General features: G+C 39.4%; 2 protein-coding genes across 4 annotated transcripts; one reads left to right on the top strand and one right to left on the bottom strand.

Moving 5' to 3' along the window:
* Positions 1-1,186: 1,186 nt before the first annotated feature.
* Positions 1,187-9,287, bottom strand: wdr46 (WD repeat domain 46). Of its 2 annotated transcripts, none has more exons than XM_029506628.1 (14): positions 9,214-9,287; positions 8,821-8,985; positions 8,288-8,368; positions 8,043-8,155; positions 7,843-7,930; positions 6,388-6,449; positions 5,933-6,037; positions 5,675-5,825; positions 4,691-4,926; positions 2,836-2,989; positions 2,404-2,551; positions 2,033-2,223; positions 1,807-1,920; positions 1,187-1,690 (listed from the first exon to the last, which is right to left on the bottom strand). In XM_029506628.1, exons 1-14 carry the CDS (start codon positions 9,271-9,273, stop codon positions 1,571-1,573), a joined length of 1,788 nt encoding a protein of 595 aa, XP_029362488.1. In that variant the 5' UTR covers positions 9,274-9,287; the 3' UTR covers positions 1,187-1,570. The 2 variants fall into 2 exon arrangements, with proteins under 2 accessions (XP_029362488.1, XP_029362489.1); XM_029506629.1 differs by having other exon boundaries at positions 8,821-8,982; positions 9,214-9,283.
* On the top strand, positions 4,691-16,849 carry LOC115046329 (cytosolic sulfotransferase 2-like). 2 transcript variants are annotated; one of them, XM_029506631.1, is made up of 8 exons: positions 4,691-4,708; positions 14,274-14,412; positions 14,536-14,664; positions 14,977-15,077; positions 15,169-15,295; positions 15,388-15,485; positions 16,244-16,418; positions 16,499-16,849. In XM_029506631.1, the coding sequence occupies exons 1-8, from the start codon at positions 4,691-4,693 to the stop codon at positions 16,609-16,611; spliced, it is 900 nt and encodes a 299-aa protein (XP_029362491.1). In that variant the 3' UTR covers positions 16,612-16,849. The 2 variants fall into 2 exon arrangements, with proteins under 2 accessions (XP_029362491.1, XP_029362490.1); XM_029506630.1 differs by lacking the exon at positions 4,691-4,708 and adding an exon at positions 10,492-10,596.
* The last annotated feature ends 1,263 nt before the right edge of the window (positions 16,850-18,112 follow it).

Here is an 18,112-nt window from a genome sequence, read left to right on the forward strand (position 1 = left end):
CAAACTGAAAACAAAGAGACTTTTCCAGTGATGGCACCCCCGATTATGGAACAGCCTCCCTCTCTGCATAAGGTCTGCAGACTCCATCATAACTTTTAAGAACCTTCTTATAGCACACGTTTACAAAATGGCCCACAGTTAAGTTTTATGGGTTTATGGTTTTTGTGTCTTTCATGGTGTGGTTTTCTCTTAACGATGTTTCATATATTACTATGTTAAGTAATGTCCTAAAGGGGAGGGAGGGCTAATATGGAATTCTTTTTCTTTGTAATTGTATGCTGCTTGTTTTTATCTAGAAAGCACAAATAAAATGATTTTTTGGTGATTTTTCCAATAAATTAAAAATGTGTTTACGCTGGGGAAGCCAATTTGCTATATTCTAAACTTCAATTTGTCAACTACTGAAACACATTTTATGCACGGGTTGCAAAATTGCAAAAAGTCACTCAACTGTTGCAACCATCCCAGAATACTGGGACGATTGTAACATGTCTAAAATGCAGTGTAATCAATCAAATACAGCAAATGAAAAACACTTCTTTTACATTATTGCCACATGATATGACCAACTCCCTGACGGATTTGCCATCTTATTTACTCTAACGTCGCCTCTAACGTCGCCTGCAGACTAATCAGTCTGTCTTCCTCTTTCTGATAATTGACATGCCTCACAAATGCTTCCACTGGCATCAGTTGGCAACTGAATACCATTAAATTAAGATATTATCTACTTTATGGAGGCCAAATGCAAGACAAACAAATACTTGATTCAGAGATGTTTTAACAAGGCATTGTGCCCTTCCCTGGATCACCACTCATCTTTTCACCTCATAAGAACAAGGCAAATCTTAGTCATTTCTATTTTTTAGCTTACAAAGCATGAACCCCATGACAAAAAACCCCAATTTGTGTTTTATTTTTCTTTGGTAGTTTCAGATGTAACTCAATTGTACTTACCTTACCTACTTACTGAACATTGTATATATAATTCATTATCGAATCAAAGTTCTTTACAGTCTTTTTTAATGGTTACCAGTGACAGTAGACCAAATATCTACCAGATCTCACATCAACGTTGAAGGAATAGCAACTGTGTTAACAAATGTGGTGACATTGTGGGGCTTTAGTTATGTAATGTCATAACACGTTTGAACTCAGAGGGTTTTTCTTTTTTTAAATCGTATTAATAGAAAACATTTGCTAGCCACACTCATTGAAAATGTCAAATATTCGTGACAAGTCATTTTATTTGTACAGAACAAATACAATTTAACACAAATTCAAGTTGACATCCATGTCAACCACGGCACCTCACATTATTTGCCCATGTAGACACAAAATGCTTCAGGCTGCAGTCATTAAACAGAACTGCCACACCACAGCACTCAACATTGATTACAGATTAACTGCTCCCCATTAGCAGACTATATCTAGAACTCGTAGATTGTGTTTTGTTCCCACAGTGGAGAAATGTCTCCAGAAAAAGTGTCCTTTGTATGAAGTTCAAAAGGTCACTCCCACAGAATGTCACTGGGCTTTGGGTGGCACAAAGGGTCCTAATTCTCCTCCTCTATTTTTTGAATCTGTCCAGAGCAGCTCTTGAGCTGTTTAGCACTGCCTTCTTTTTCTCCCTTTCATTTCTTTGTTTTTCCATCTTCACTTTGTCCTCGACAGTTTGCCTGATTATATCCTTGGGGGAAAACAAGTCAAGAGATGAGTCCCCAAAAAACACCAGAATACATAAATAAATGAATTAAATCTATTGATGATTTAATCCAATATAATTTTAGAATCTGGATTACTCACCCTCTGGTCCTCATGAGCCACTTGTTTCTTTCGCCTTTCAATGCTGCCAGCAGAACTACGGCCTTTTTTCTTATATTTAGGAATAAACCTTTTTTGGGCAAGTGGGTCATAGCCCTGAAAAGACAAATATCGTTGACAATATTAAATCAATCCCTCAAAATGAAAACAAATTTTTTTAACACAAAATAAACTTTGATGTGTGCCAATGATGGTTCCAGACGCTGACCAGAGCTTCGACCCGGTCCTTGTGTCTTTGCTCAAAGGTGGCACGGTCGACTTGTCCCAGTTCATTGGGGTCCAGGGTGATGAGCTCTGGCTGAATCTTCTCCAGCAAGGCTTTAACCTCCCACTCCTGCCTCTGCTTTGCACTGCGGTATGGATTGGCATCCAGACCATCAAAGTTTGGTTCACCAGCACCTTTGATTTCAAACAGGAATGACAGATGTACAGAAGGATGTGATGTGTGGATTATTTTGAACATTGAGTTTAGTGATGCATTTGTCATGTGGTCATAGATACGTTAGATCTCATCTGGTGCACTCTTGCCGTTTTACTTTGTTTTTGAATATGTAGGTATGATGTGAAATCAGGCCAGACCTGGTACAAGCATGCTGGTGAAACCATCTCCATGTCCAACCCCAAGGACGTCCTCAAAAGGACAGAAGTGCAGTCCCCACACTGCTCCTCGGGTTCTGTGAGCCATGTAGGGTTTAGTCGCAGCAGTACTCCAAACGTCCTTGTACACCTGTACAGACAAAGACAGTCACACTTCAAGCAAGAGAGAAAGAGGACTGCTGGTCTGTTGTGTATCCTCAACTTGATTTACTGCAGCGGAAACTTGTTTACAAGAATGTACAAATGTCGATTTACAATTCAAGGCCACAGTATCCGCTAATCATGGTATATTATCCAGCCGTCTGCACTGAGGATGAAAACAACTTCGTGAAATACAAACTGTACGACTTCCCATTCAGCTGATCTTTTTTCAATGATAAGTCATTTATCAAGGAGTGTGAAGATGTTGATCACCTGAACAATATCTCCTGTGGCTGCAGAGAGCAGGCCCCTATGACTCAGTGATAAACAGGATGCGCCAGCAGGAAGGAAGTAGGACTTGAGTGGCTTGAGCGCTCTGATGTCGTACACTTTCAACTTTTTATCCATTCCAGATGTCACCATATAACTGCCGTAAAAAAGAAAACTTATTGCACTCCAGTGGACAATAGGGAAATAGCAGTTTGATGGCCACAATATAAAACATGAAAATTAAAAGTTGAAAGTTGCTCATTATCAAGCTCTACTGCTGGAAGTTGTTCAACAAGTTTGGATTATTCATGCCAGTTTTGATTGCTGCTTTGCATGTTTAAAAAGAGTTTTCATTTGACCCCTGTAGCCTCCAGGAAGATTAATGTAGCAACATGAACAGAGACGGTATACCACTGCAATGATTCCATGGAGCCATCAGCTGTTAACCTGCTGTTAGCACTCCTGCGTTGAGCTTTCAGTGTCATTTTAGCTGGCCACAATCTTTTTGAACAAGCACAACATTTTCTCAATATACAGATGATTGATTGATTGATTGGTGTACTGGTAAATAGCTGAACTCTGAGTTCTGCTCTGATGGTTTCATGGATTCTAAAGCCCTCATTTATCAATAATGCATAAAAAGAGAGAGAGAGAAAAAAAAGTCAACTGTGCTTATGATTATATCTAAAGTAAGTAAATCATTAATCTGAATTATTACTTGAGGCTGTGTGCGAAGTTAAACACACCCCTAGATTTGCTCAAAGGGCCTGATGGTATTAAAGTCAAACTGGTAATGAAACACTGTCCAAAAAGGGGAAAGGATTGTTAAACTGAAAAATGTCACAAATTGAAGGTAGTTCATGTGTTCTATCAATTTCATACGGCAGTGAAGAGTAAAGGCAAGTGGGAAAGCAGAAAAATAATTAATGAATATGACATATTGTAAATATATAAAAGGTAAAATTTAACAGCCATGACATATCCAAATTAGCAAACTTTGCACTTCTGTAGGATCTGGCACAAGCAACATTGCACAAGGATTTTACTGAAATCAGCTCTTGACAGCTCTTGACATTGTTATCTTCAGTCCAGAGAAAACAGCATAGCAGAGCTACGCCCTGGGACCTTTGGACACTGGGATTTTACAACAGCACATTAGGGATCCCTCTCTGTCAGTTCCTGCAGTCTTTTGTGGCAGCATTTCATTGACTCTGCTGTGATGTGCCAAAGACCGGTGACAGGAGAATTCCAATTTCCCATTGTTATTTGAACAACTGATTGCAGCCGCATTGCAATAAAAGCACCAAGATTGATAAACAAAGTGAACTGCTTCAACCAAAAAGGTTTCCAATCTATCACGTGCACGTGATCTTTGTTGAATGTAGGGTGGGATCAGGTAGGACAGGAAAATCAATGGATTTTTAGTCAGTGAACTATGTTTTAATCATAGGAGGCCGGCCCTAGGCAATTAATAGCATGACTAATGGGTATCCACACAGTTCTCTTAAACCAACAAGAGGTGAAATACAACAGGCAAGGTACAGCCTTTCCCATGTAAATTCAAAACAACAGTGGAGTACACCATAGGCTCACTGAAGGGTTGCTGGCTGTTCTTATCTGGATAGGAAGCACATGAAAGATTACGATTCCTTTAGCACTGAGAAAAACATTTTACAATTAATGATCAAGGATTTATTATATTACTATAAAAGTGTGAAATACCAATGACACAAAAACACCAAATTTTACAATCAGTTTTGAAAATCTTGAAAATGACCATGACTTTCTGCCACTAAAAGGAACATAAAATCCTTTTAGTCCTATATGAGATTAAGTCTAGAGTTTTAAAGTCACTCACATGCCCGACTTGTCTACGGTGACAGAACGCACGGCGCCTTGGTGACAAAGCATCTTGACCAGGGCTTCTTTCTGGTTGGGCGACCACAGGGTGACTGTGCCATTGGGGTGTCCAAGGTGAATGATGGCATTATGAGGGTTTTGGCACATCACATCAAGCCGGCCAGTCTTGGTGCAGATGGCTGCCACCTCCTTTCCCACAGACACATCTAGGTACTGGAGGAAACTTTTAGCACTCTGAAGACAAGAGTACCAAATGGAAGGTTTGTCAGACCCAATTCTTAATATTGTGAGATTTAAAAAAAATATATATTATTTTATGTAAGGCGGGAAGGAAGTAACATTATGCTAATATGCTGCTCAAGGTGAAAACATGTATGCTGGTGTTCAAAAAAAACAGGGAACGCCCTACAACCATAATTATTTCCATTGTCAATCACAAATAAATGCCCATTAATAAACTTGACATCATGTGTAAAATGGAAATTGCGTTCTTTGTAGCTGCTGAACTTGCCTTCTCTGTATCAGTAATAAGTAATGCAGTTTTCTACACACAGATGTGTACACTGCAAACAGGAATGACTAACAGTGAGGAAAAAAAACAAAACAAAAAACCTCAAATGGGTCCAACTCTAGTGGATAGATAAACTATCCACTTGAAAGACAAGTGTTTATGCATCATAATTGGATTTTGTCTTTCCTCTTTTGTAGTGTGTGATACTTTTTCTTTGCCTGAAATTAAAACAACATTGCAATGTTACCATATTGGCCATCTCTCTTAAAAAAAAAAATTAATAAATAAAAATCTTAATGAAAACTGACAGGGAACAACAGAAATGAAAGTTTCACCAGGAGGAAAGTAATTTCAGCTGATAGTTTGATCGGAAACAGTGTGTGTGTTGTTTTGTGGCTGGTGGTTATAAATCTGAAATGAACATGCAATAAAAAAAACCAACACCTTCAATGATATGTTTAATGAACCTACCGCTGTGGCTAGCAAAAAGTGGTAGGGGAGGTACTGCATGCGGAGGACGTCATTGAATTTGCGAATGCAGTGAAGTTCTATTCCATTAGAGTCATAGATGTAAAGCCACTTCTTCTGAGCCACTGCATACATGGCCTCACTATGGAGCCACCTACATAAAGGTAGGAATGGATTTTATTGATAAAGGCTGTATTGGCTGTAAAATATCAGCTTTTGTGCTCAGTGTGGTGCTGCATAATGTACAGTAGGGTCACTTACTTTACATCATTGACAGTCTCCATTACATTGATCTCACACATCAGCTGTTTAGACAGCCAGTCAACACAAGCAACGTGGCCTCTCCTCCCACCAAGCAAGAGGTGACTGAAGGACAAAGAACACAATGCCAGCAATAAATATACAATTCAAACATTTTAAATCTTAATTGCCAAGCACTGAACTACAGATTTGATATCAGAGGGCAAACAACACTCAAAAGAATCTGGGCGTGCATCTGCTGCATGTATAAATCAGCCACAGTTTACTGCCAGTTTTGGTTTACCATCACAGGCTTAATTGGAAAAATAAGATTGATTTGATTATAGACATTAATGCCAATTATTTCACTAATATAACCAAGGTAGCTATTTCCATTGCAAACACAAATCTTCTACTAAAGCAACTAAAGCAAGACAAACGCTTGCTCTTTATGAATATAGAGGGCAGACACTGACCGTCCGGTTCTGCTGTAATCCAATCGATATGGTCCAAACTGAGACAGTTTCAGGTTAAAATACTGCAGGGACAGAAAACACAAATCAATAAAAAATAACTGAAGTAATAGTGACTGATTTCAAATATCACTCTTGAAATTCAAGTCAAATGTGGTCCAAACATAGTTTTTGTCATGGTTTGCTTATGTCTGTTATAGAAGCAAAGGCTGAAGATGATCTCCTCCAGCCCTTTTGGATACTTTTTTGTAAGTAGAGCCCTGCTAACATCTGCACTGCTTCCCAAGATGAAGGAGGATTTAGGGACAGACTCCCTCTGCTGGATAGATGGAGTAACTGTCTACATGTAGGTCTGCAGACACTGAATAAAGGACCACAGAAGATGGAGGTGTTTAAAAGCTCCAGCCATAGATGAACTCTCACTAATAAGATGAACCGTCTATTTGATTTTAGGTGAGAGTTGTGACCATGGTGAGTTATTACATATAGACACTACAGGGCTCCAAATTTTTGCAGACCTGCCAGAGAAAAGAAAGGGAGAGCTAAATAATGTACATTTGATTTAGTCATCCTGGTCGTGCTGGTGTGTTCTTTTTTTACCTAAAGGTTACGCAGTCATCAGTGGCACCCCACTGAATCTAACCTTGGAGCTGATATTGTCTCTGATGCTGACTGCATTGAGAGTTGTGAGGAGGACCAAAGACTATCTCTGTTTTAAGTAGCTAAAATGAATGAATGCATGCATGTTAGCAGTAATTATGTGTGTTTAGGAAGGGCATAAACCTTCACAGTTTGTTCCACTTTTTTTTTCTTTTTTTTTTACATGCATAAGGATAAGGATGCATAAGGATGAGCCTTATCAGGAATGCAACACAACTCAGCAGGCCTGCAATATCATTTTGTTCTGGCTTGAGAGCTGATTTTGTGCTTTGGTTGTATTCTGTCTTTCATTCTAATACAAACATTGAGACACACAGACATTCACAGCAACCTTCTGACAGACAAAGTCTATTCTGATTTTGTTATTTACTCAAACTAAATATCTGTGAGTATTTGCAGACAGTGGTTTTTCACCACACCAATACTGTTGGGCTACGTTACGATAACCATGTTTTCAGGTCGTTCACTCTGATACACAAGTTTTTTCCTAAATGGCCATCACACATTCTGAACTATTTGTGTTGCCCTCAATATAGGGGTATAGATCTGCTGAAATGGATGTGAGCTGGAAACACCAATTTATACCAATAAAAACATAGCCTATGGAAAAACAAGATTTTTTCTGAAGGTAGTAGTTTTTTTTTTTGTTTGTTTTAAATGAAGCAGCTTAATTGTAGGCTTTCACTGTAAATACCTGCATAAAATACCAGACAACTTGGTCTTAATAGAAAAGGTATGTCCCAAGCAATTACATATGAGAGGTGAAATTATCCAACATCTGACAACTAATGTTCCAACCTTTGCTCCAGCTGTTATATCCACAGCATCTGCAATATCTTCCTGGGAAATCAAACATGTATCTTCCTCTTCTTCTCCTTCCAGGAACCTGAGATCAGAGGCTTTTGATCAACAACTTGAAGAGTCCTTTCTGGGATTTTAAGCTCTGTCACATTTGCACACAGTGGCATGAAAAAGTGGCAACTCTCAAAGGAACTTACCCTGCATCCTCTGGGAGCAGGAGGTCAAACTTGGCAGCTTGTTTCTGAGCCATTTCTGACACTTCTTCAGAGCAAGTTATCATAGCTTTCAGCTTGTAATGTTGACGCCGATGCTAGGAAGAAATATTTCTTATAAATATAATTTTGCCAGTTGCTGGTAGCAATCAAACTCAACTAACTCCACTTCATTAGTAGAATTAATAAGAACAATCATAATAATAAAATACACAAATTGTGACATTTACCTTTTTAGTTTTATCTTTCCTTTTGAACTTCTGCACCCTGTCTTCTGGAATTGGAGCCTGACCAGGGAAAGGATCTGATTTCTGTACAAACAATAGTTACAGACAAATAAACAAAGTTTAATTTGTTAACGCAAGAACAAATGAGGACAAGAAACCCAGAGCAGGGAGGCCCGAAGTTCGATTTCAGGGCCTGAGTCCATTTATGAGGAATGTGAATGTTTTCGATGCCCCTGCATGATTTCCCGGCAGGTACTGGTACAGGTAGGCTTCCTCCCTCAGTCCAAAGAGATGCGGCTTTAGGGGTTTTTGGTGGCTGTAAATTGGCTTTAAGTGTAAGAGTGAATGGTTGTTGTGTGTGTCTTTAGATGTTGGCCCTACGATAGACTGGCAACCTGCCCTATGTACCCCTTCTTCGCCCATTGACAGCTGGGATTGGGTCAGGAGCAATAATAAAATCGTAAATCGTAATAAAAGCAGCCACATGTGGAACACATGTCAAAGAACATGGGATTAAAAGAAGTAAAAACTCTTACCCCAGAAATGAATTTCTTTCCAACTGCTGGGCTCTCGTCTTGCTTTCTTTTCTTCGTTGTCTGTGGCCTTGGCTCCTCCTGGTGCAGAGTCTTTCCTCCATCTTCCTCATGGTCGTTTCCATCTTTCTCCCCCCGCGGCTCCTTCCAGTACCGAGCTGGAGTCTGCTGAAGAAGAACAAAGTGAAATGAAGTCAGCATCCCTGACTGAAGAGGAACATTGGCTCAAGGAAGTTCATGTCGCTGACTGAAATGAGAGAAGAAAGGAGTCTCGGCTCCTCAGAAAAAGTGCTGCCGACAAACAACCGTCCTCTAAAATTGTCAGGCTGTCGGCATTTCTTATCCGACTTTATAGCTCCACTGACAGCGTTTCATTTCGTTTTCAATCACAACTACCTTCTTCTCCTTCTTCTCCACGTGTGAAACGCTAACGTTAGCCTCGCCAGCAGACGCCATCTTTGTTGTATACGTTTTTTTCTCCTGTGACGTAGGACTACGTCACTCCCGCTTCGATTACATTAACTCTAGAAGGCACTCAAAGTAAATCTAGTAGCTTCAGTTGTTTTTCAGTGAATAACTATTTGGTTTAATACAACCATTAGCTCAGATCAAATGATCTGATTGATTTGTGGTTGTTATAAAACGAGAACTATCTTCAGCTACGTACAATCTACGTCAAATTACCTTTCACAGAACCGTATCACACACTTTGCCCGACAAATAGCATAGAAAGAAAAACAAACGTGCTCGCGAGCGGCCATTTAACAACAATGGAAATTTAAGCTAAACTAACTAACTAGCTGGATGGTTGAATAAATAAATAAATAAATAAATAAATAAATAAATAAATAAATAAATAAATAAATAAAAAAGATAATAGGAACCACATTTAGAGCTAAAAAAAAGGAGCAGGCAGATAAACGGACAGATGTTATGAACTGTTGCTTCTTTGTTGCGTAGCGAACTGCGTAGCACGTGCAGGCACCCAGGAAGAGGTACTCTGTTGAAGAAATAATAAGAAATAAAATAAATATGATTTATCAGAGGAAAGTAATGGTAGATAGATTTATAGGTCGAACAGGGCGCTATAGGATGAATACTCGTGTGTGTTTTTTTTCCCTTAGCGTCCTGTGCACAAAGCTATAGATTTAAGGAAAAAAAAAAAACAACATTTAGGGTACATATACATTTATGCATGTAAAATATAAATTCTACATACATGCTATAACCTTTTTTTATAGCAGTTTAAAGAAAGAATGGCATCTGTTTTCAGACATTTCCCAGGTGGTTAGTATTGTTCCAATGTAAATACTGATTAATGTCTTCCAGCTGAGCGGTTGTAGAAAATTTTAAAGACTGAATCACTTTGTACCATCAGGTTAAAGCAAACACGGCACAGAAGTAGTAAAACTTCTAAACTTGAATCTTATGTTCTCTGCCCTGTTCAAAGTTGCCAACACACAAAAACAGACCTGCGCAATCTGTCAACTTTGCTTTGTTTGTATAAAATGAGTAGAAGCTTCTTGAAAGAAAAAAAAAACAACTAAACAAAATAAAACAAAACAAAAAGACAAACAAAAGAATGCAAAGGTCCAGGAAATCTCAAAGGACGAGGAGGGGTTGGAATTTCAGTGTAACAATTATAATGTGGATATGGTTATGCAACAAGGAGAGAGCAGGGGAAGATGAACATTTTTCTAGTCTGGGAGAAACAATAGGAAAGAAAAGCATTGTACATGGTTAGTCACAAAACCAGTGATCAGCTTTACTCTACTAAAGGTATTTACATTCCTTGCGTGCATTTGAAGATTTGAAAAAGGGTTTGATTTGTGTGTGTGTGTGTCTGTGTATACAACATGACAGACTTTGTCTTTAAGTGCATCATCATCATTCGATGATTTATTGAAATACCTCAAAAACTAATTCAAGTGAGTCAGGAATTTTTTTGTACACTGTTTATTTTGTTTCATCTGGCAACATATCAACAAAACTAATTTTGGTTGTTTACTTGGTGTGACTGCAGGGTAAATACTCCAGCTAAACACACTGGGTGCATGTGTGAACCAGTGTGGACTAGTGACTAGTGCTATGTTGTGTCGCACTATAGTATAATCCTTCTTGAATGATCCTTGTCAGGAAAACCTGTATATCAAAACAGGGGCATGTTGATTGTTTAAAAAAAAAACCAAACCAACACATGACATATAATCTCATATAGTTGGAACTTGCAGCAGACACTGTATGCCACAGAATGCTGTGCAAAAGATGCATTTTGTTTTTGTATTTGTGTGTGTGTGTCTCATATATGAAATCAATTTCTGTTTACGTGTCATATTTTTAGCCTTTGTAGCCTCCATTTTCAAATTACCCAAACAGAACATATGTAATAGGTTGTACATGCATGTTATTTTCATTATTTTCATTACTCTAATTATGCCACGCAGAAAAGGTTTCATGTTCCAAATGTTCTCACGAATATGTTTCCTCTATCTTTAACCTTTGAAACAGGTAACTTTGACCCATACAACGTAACAGTAATAACAGTAACAGGAATACAATAACAAACAGCATAATGGTCCATGGCAGTCATAAAGTAGAATATACCTGCTTTATGACGGCATTATCAATTAATAGACACTTCCTTATCTTTTGTGTTAGCATTAATTTGATATTTATGAAATCAGCGATAGCGACATTCCACTGCATCAAACAAAACAGAACACAAACAACGGAATCATTCGTCCTGTTTATTATTACTTTGTACGTGCGTAAAAATAAAAGCAAATAAAGAATATGGTAGGAAACAGATCACTTCTGACCTGGTAACACAAGTGGCCTGATAGCACTTCTGACCTGATAACACTAGTTTGCCATGCCAGGCTTTTTGTTGACTAATGGACACAGCATATCCACGCCTACATTCATTACAGGAAGTTGTGTACAATGTCATGGTATTACACAAGAGAAAAACTTCTTCAAGTGCATGACCAGGGCACAATCACAGTTTCAGGAAATATCCACTGACCAGGGTAAGTTTGTAGTGAGCTTCTTCGAACTTAAGAGACACAGGGGACACACAGGGCAGGGTTTACTGGGTTTACTTTTTTACTGGTAAATTATTAAGACAGAGCATAGTCATGCTTTTTTTGGTAGCTCTATGCACAAAAGGTTGCAGGGGACATTTCGTAATTTCGAGAGTTGGTGTGGATTTGTGTACCTATGGGATTAATGCTTGAAATCTGAAGAGTCTTTTAGCTGACAGGTGTAAAACAGAGTGTGTATTTCAGTGTGTTAGATGGGGCTGAAACACTTGGCTGAATGGGAAATTGTGTAACCTTTGAATTCCTCCCTGGTAGTGTGACAGGTAGTAATCAGACATATTTTTGACGTAAGGGACTGAGTATGAAGGCAAAAGGCTTGCACAGAAATTTTGAAAATACTTTTCTAATCTAAGATGAAAGATTCAAGAATTGTTATTTGTCTTGCAAAAATGTACAAGAACACGGGAAGGGAAATCAGCAGTGACAAATCGGTTTCTGCAAGGAAAGAAAAAAATAAAAAGAAGAATATAAGGTATACACAAACATATAGATGACTAAGGTGTGGAAAAAACAGAAAGGGAGAGCCATATACATTATTATGCCATTTGCAAATGGGGTATGCTGAGTATGCACTAGTTTTTCTGGGTTTAAAGAATACAGGTCCAAGGAACAGAACAGGACCCACCATGCAAATGAGCTGTTAAACATTTTATTAAGAAAGCGGAAACAATGGAAGGTGGTGGGGTCTGGTGGTGCAGTGGGGGGGGGGGCTGAGGGCTTCTGATTCCAAGGGAGCGTGCAGTTGAACAGAAGGGGATTGAGGATGAGGGCTGGATGTGTGCAGCGAGGGGCAACAGCAGAGCAGGGCTAAGGAAACCCAAACACAGAATGCCCACACACTGATTCAGTGCGTCGCTGATGTCCTTTCTGGCTGTTGTGCTCGCTTTCTGAAACCTGCTCCTTTTCTTGTCGCCTGAGCACTCGTTGACACCCCAGATAACTTCTGACGTATGCTGGTCTGTGTTTGGGGGTTTCCTGTATGCCAGAGGCTCCTGTCTTCTTCACTGCGCACAATGCAGCCCACCAAAGGCAAGCTGTTGTTGATGGTGCTGGTACAGCCTCATCGGAACTTCTTCGATTTCGTTCCACTGCTTTCCAGGGCACATGCCGTAATTTTACCCAGTCCTAGTCAGATTGTCATGGTTCACATTTCGCCCCAGTGGGAGCTTCTGCTCTCCTTCTCTCTGTTCTGTTCTGTTCTGTTCAGTGCCAGATTATTCTGCCTGCTCGTGGTTTCCAGTTCCTTCGTGACCGTGTTTTCTCTGTTTGCGTTCGGGTTATGGGGTGTGCCTCAGTCATCTTCTCCCTTGGTTCTTCATGTGGTTTTGATTCAGGCCTGTTTGTTGAGCTTCGCCCGCTCTCTGTGTTTACTTTGTTTGTCTTTTTAGAGTGTCACGCTCAGTCTCCGCTTCCTCGTTTTGCTGTAATTTGCGTATTACCACTGTTATTAACACAGACCACCTTTGTTGTACTTTGGCTTCAGTAAAGACTTGGTTTTGCCTGATCTGTTTCTGCATTGGGGTCCAGTTTTTGGTGAGCCATGACGATGATGACTCCAGCAGTGGAAGCAAGGAATCTCTCTAACTGATAAAAACAGAGAAGAACATCAGAACTATATAATTGCAACTAACAAAAAAAAAAAAAAAAACAAGTTGTAAAAGGACTCATTTCAGTGTTTGGATGTGAAATGTGGGTATAAAAGGGTGACAAAGTCCAGGATATCTGAAGTGTGTCAGTACACAGGATTGACTTCTATTGCTGCCGTAGCTGTGGCCATTACATGAGTCCCTTTAGTGACCCTGTAGGAAATGGCAGTGCTTAACAGCTCACTGTAAGGAGACTATATATATATATATATGTATATATATATACATATATATATATATGTAAAATTGACAAGTAAATAACAGCCAAATTATGCGAATTAGCCACAGAACTGACTTGCGCATTCCAAATTTACTGGCTACAAATTCAAAATATCAATTTAATTTTACTTATTTGTACAATGTATTAAATAAACATCAACCTATATATACAGATGCAAATGCAGCTCCCCCCTCCCTCTTTCAGATTCTTCCCTGTTCAGGGTCGCCACACCCAAGTCAGCTCTGTCACATGATTGAGTCAGCCACATTTTTTTTTTTTTTTTTACAATGGATGCCCTTTCTGCATCAAACCTTCCTTTTTACAGTATCTGGCCTTGAGAATGGCACAAGCCTTCCACTGGTTTGCATTGTGGCTGGGGTTTGAACTCGGGGCCTCTGCGTGCATGCACTTAGCTGCATGTTCGGGCAGAGATGTGATTCTACCTAACGTAGCTAATATTCAATATGACTTATTGATATTTTCTCACAGATGGATCTGCCACCTCGACCAACACTGTTTGACTTCCATGGAGTTTCCATGACCAAATACTTCACAGACAACTGGGACAATGTCCAAAACTTCAAAGCGAGACCGGATGATATCCTTATAGCTACTTACCCTAAATCAGGTGGGGATGTGTGTGTGATTGCCTTAAACTTGTGGCATCATTAGTTATCATATCATCAATTCCCCGGAACTCTTTGCTAATGTCCACTAAAGAATTTGTGTTTCTGTGCGTGTGTAAACACAGGGACCACCTGGGTCTCATACATTCTGGACTTGATGCATTTTGGGGACAAATGTTCTGATCGTGAGACATCTATCCCTATTTACCTGCGAGTGCCCTTCCTGGAGATCTGCGTGCCGTCTCTGGAATCAGGTTGAATGATGTCACAATCAGCATCAGGCAAAAGTGGAATATTTTCCAATTGAAAGAGTAAATTCTCCATGAAAGTTAGCCGGAACTATAAAATTATGGACTGGACAGCTAAATGATAAAATGAAAATATAATTTTCTCATATCATTACACATCTTATTCCAAGAAGGCAAAAATGTGGCTGTATAATTGACTTTGCTTGATGATCACATGAACAATTTGTTTTTTTTTTTAATTCATGAATTTCTGGACAATGTCTGAAAAGAGACTTTTGTGGATGTTTATCACAGTCACAAATTGTTCTCTTCACAAAGGTAAAGACCTGGCAGATAAACTTACCACGACTCCGCGCCTAATTAAGACTCATCTGCCGGTCCAGTTTGTGCCCAAGTCCTTCTGGGAGAACAACTGCAGGGTAAAAAAAAAAAACTCTTTTAAAGTTATCATTTATGGATCAGAGTTTGCTTCAGATACAGATTTTCATTTTGTGTTTTATCTCTTTACAGATCATTTACGTTGCTCGTAATGCAAAGGACACTGCAGTGTCCTATTTCCACTTTGACCGCATGAATCATGTCCAGCCAGAGCCCGGAGACTGGAGCAACTTCCTGCAGAAATTCATGCAAGGAAAGAGTGAGGTCAAAGTAGAGTTCATATTAATGGAGGCCCACTTTCATCTCATCTCTAGCCCAAATGTTCCTTCATTCATTGTTCTGTTGCCTCAGTGGTGTTTGGATCCTGGTACGACCATGTTACTGGCTGGTGGGAGAAGAAAGAGACATATTCAAAGCTTCACTACATGTTCTATGAAGATCTGACTGAGGTGAGCTGCAAAAATTTCTCACAGGGCAGAGGCAGAGGGTTGCACATTAGTGAGCAGCAGAGGGCATTTTATTTATTTATTTTTTGACAGTTATGCTGGTTGGTGAAAAATTACAGCAGGCCCTCTAATAAAATGAAGGCTTTGGCATTCAGGGAAATACAGATTAATTTTCTTGACAAGAGTTTGATGAGAAAAGAAAATTTATTTGAAGGGGGACGCTTATCTGCAGCAAATCAGCCCGAGAGGTCTGAGAAAGCCTCTGCAAACCAACATATAGTCCAATATATAAACATATAACAATGTATAAATGACTCGGTCAAAAATGAATAAATGATGTGCCGTTATGGGTGGGATGGTGAAAGAACTGCATTGAAATGCTGCATTGATTTTAAACTTTCTGTGGGTGAACAATCCAGCAGAAATGCTGCTGTAAGATGATGGGTGAATGGGAAACTGGGAGTTTAGGGAATGAGAGATGGATGAGCTATGGCATCAGGAGGCTGAGACAGGGGGGAGAGCCCAGGGGCATTTGGTGGCCAGCTGTAGGAGACATGGGACAGTGATAATAAAAAAAAAAACAAAGAGACGTGTCTGAGAGAGGCACATGAGTTCCTCATGCCATTTTAGGCCTGCAGTTGGTTTGGTAACATAAGATCCAAACACATAAAAGCTTATATGTTTGACATTTGATTGCCAGCTTGTCACAATTTCTGGATGCAGTTGCCTCCATTCATCTTGTTGACTTTGAACGTGTCTAGGACTCTGGACGAGAGATAGACCGACTCTGCACCTTCCTCGGTCTACCGCTTTCAGCTGCAGCGAAGGAAGCAGTCCGAACTGGAGTGACGTTTGACAGCATGAAACAAAACACAATGACCAACTACTCCACTATCTTAATCATGAACCACAATGTGTCCCCATTCATGAGAAAAGGTACAGTGTAAACATCTAGTCAAAAAGTAGTCGCACAGTGTTTCGGTGATTTCATTGGATGATTGTTTCTGCATTTCAAGGGAAAGTTGGTGACTGGAAGAACCACTTCACCGTGAGCCAGAACGAATGCTTTGATGAAGATTACAACAAAAAAATGAAGAATCCAACACTGAAGATTCGCACTGAACTTTAGGCCCCCGGCTGTTCAGGTATTAAGTTTTAAGCGACAGTGACACTGTCAAAACAATACAGAAGTTGACTGATGTTACAAAATAATTCAAAATCAGGTTGGTGAAACGGATTTTCGTGACATAAATGTCATGTGAAATGCTTGCAGTCCATTAGTCACTTAGGTGAAATCGCTGAGTATGTCCAAAAAAAAAAAAAAAAAACCCCTAAAAAAACAGCTATTGCTTCCACATGTGCTAGTATATGAGCAGTCAAGATGGAATTTGGGAATCAGACTTCTCCTCATCCTGCTGCTGTTTTGATTTCCATTCAAAATGGTTTCTGCTGTATTGATAAGTCTGGCAGGGTAGGTCTGTTATTCGGGTTCTCTCCTATGTTAGATATTTTATTTTTTTTTAAGTTTTGTTGTTTTGGCTTTGCCTCTCTGAATTCATGTCAGGTGGCTTTCATACCAATATATTTTTGATTTCGCAAATTAAATACACATCTTCTCATGCAGAACTTAGTCACTGTGTTTATTGTGTCCATGTAATATATGTTTTGTGACTGACTCCTGCTGGATAGGAGGCAAAAAAGCAAAAAAGCAGGCTACATTGGCAGACACTGGATAGAGATATGCGCATGCGCATTTGGTTGGCAAGTCACACTGCACACCGTAAAATAGGGCTCCCTCGAGGGCCACTGCGTAATTCAAACCCTGAAGGTTGTGATCTATAAAAAACAGACTTGACAGGAGAGTGTGCGCACCCCTAAGCAATCTGACGATCACAATGTTCCTAGACATAAATCCAAAGCAACCAAAGAAGCTTCACAGGTGCAGAAGTCGGAATGACTACATAAGTTCATCATGACTGTGACCCGTGGCTTTTGGCCGTACGTACATTTTAGTGACGATCCTACGCAGTTAATAAAAATAAAAATAATAAATATAAATGAGGCCCCTGCTCTGTTAAACTGAAATTGTAGCGGTTGTGTACTCTCACTCTCTTCCATTGTATGATTACACAAAGGACGATTACGTCTCTTTGGCTAAACCCGCCATTTATTCTCTGCATTTGGCACACGGATTGATGAAACACGACATGCTCGGCCATTCTGGAGCTATATTTTTCATAAACGGTACCATAAACTGCTCCTTAATTATTAAATTAAGAGAATTAATAGAAAAGTAAGGCTGGAGCTCATAAATTGCACACTTAGCAGGGGTGCACGAACTTAGGCCACCCGGGTGTTGCATTCAGGGACCCTCAGTTATATTAGCTGTATGATGATGGCAAATGAGCTAATTTTGTATTTTAACTCTGTTACACAAGTAACAGCAAAATGTTCCCACAGTCATGCATGTTAATACTTTAATCATTTATATATAACTCAAGTACAGTACTCAAATAAATTTACTTCATCGCTGTCCACGCCTGCTGGAGGGCGACGAAAAGGCAATGAAAGGAAGTAAAAAAAAAAAAAAAAAAAAAAATCAACAGGAAATTAGTTAACATTGTCACACA

Source organism: Echeneis naucrates, chromosome 7, assembly GCF_900963305.1.
Source record: "Echeneis naucrates chromosome 7, fEcheNa1.1, whole genome shotgun sequence".
Lineage (NCBI taxonomy): Eukaryota > Metazoa > Chordata > Actinopteri > Carangiformes > Echeneidae > Echeneis > Echeneis naucrates.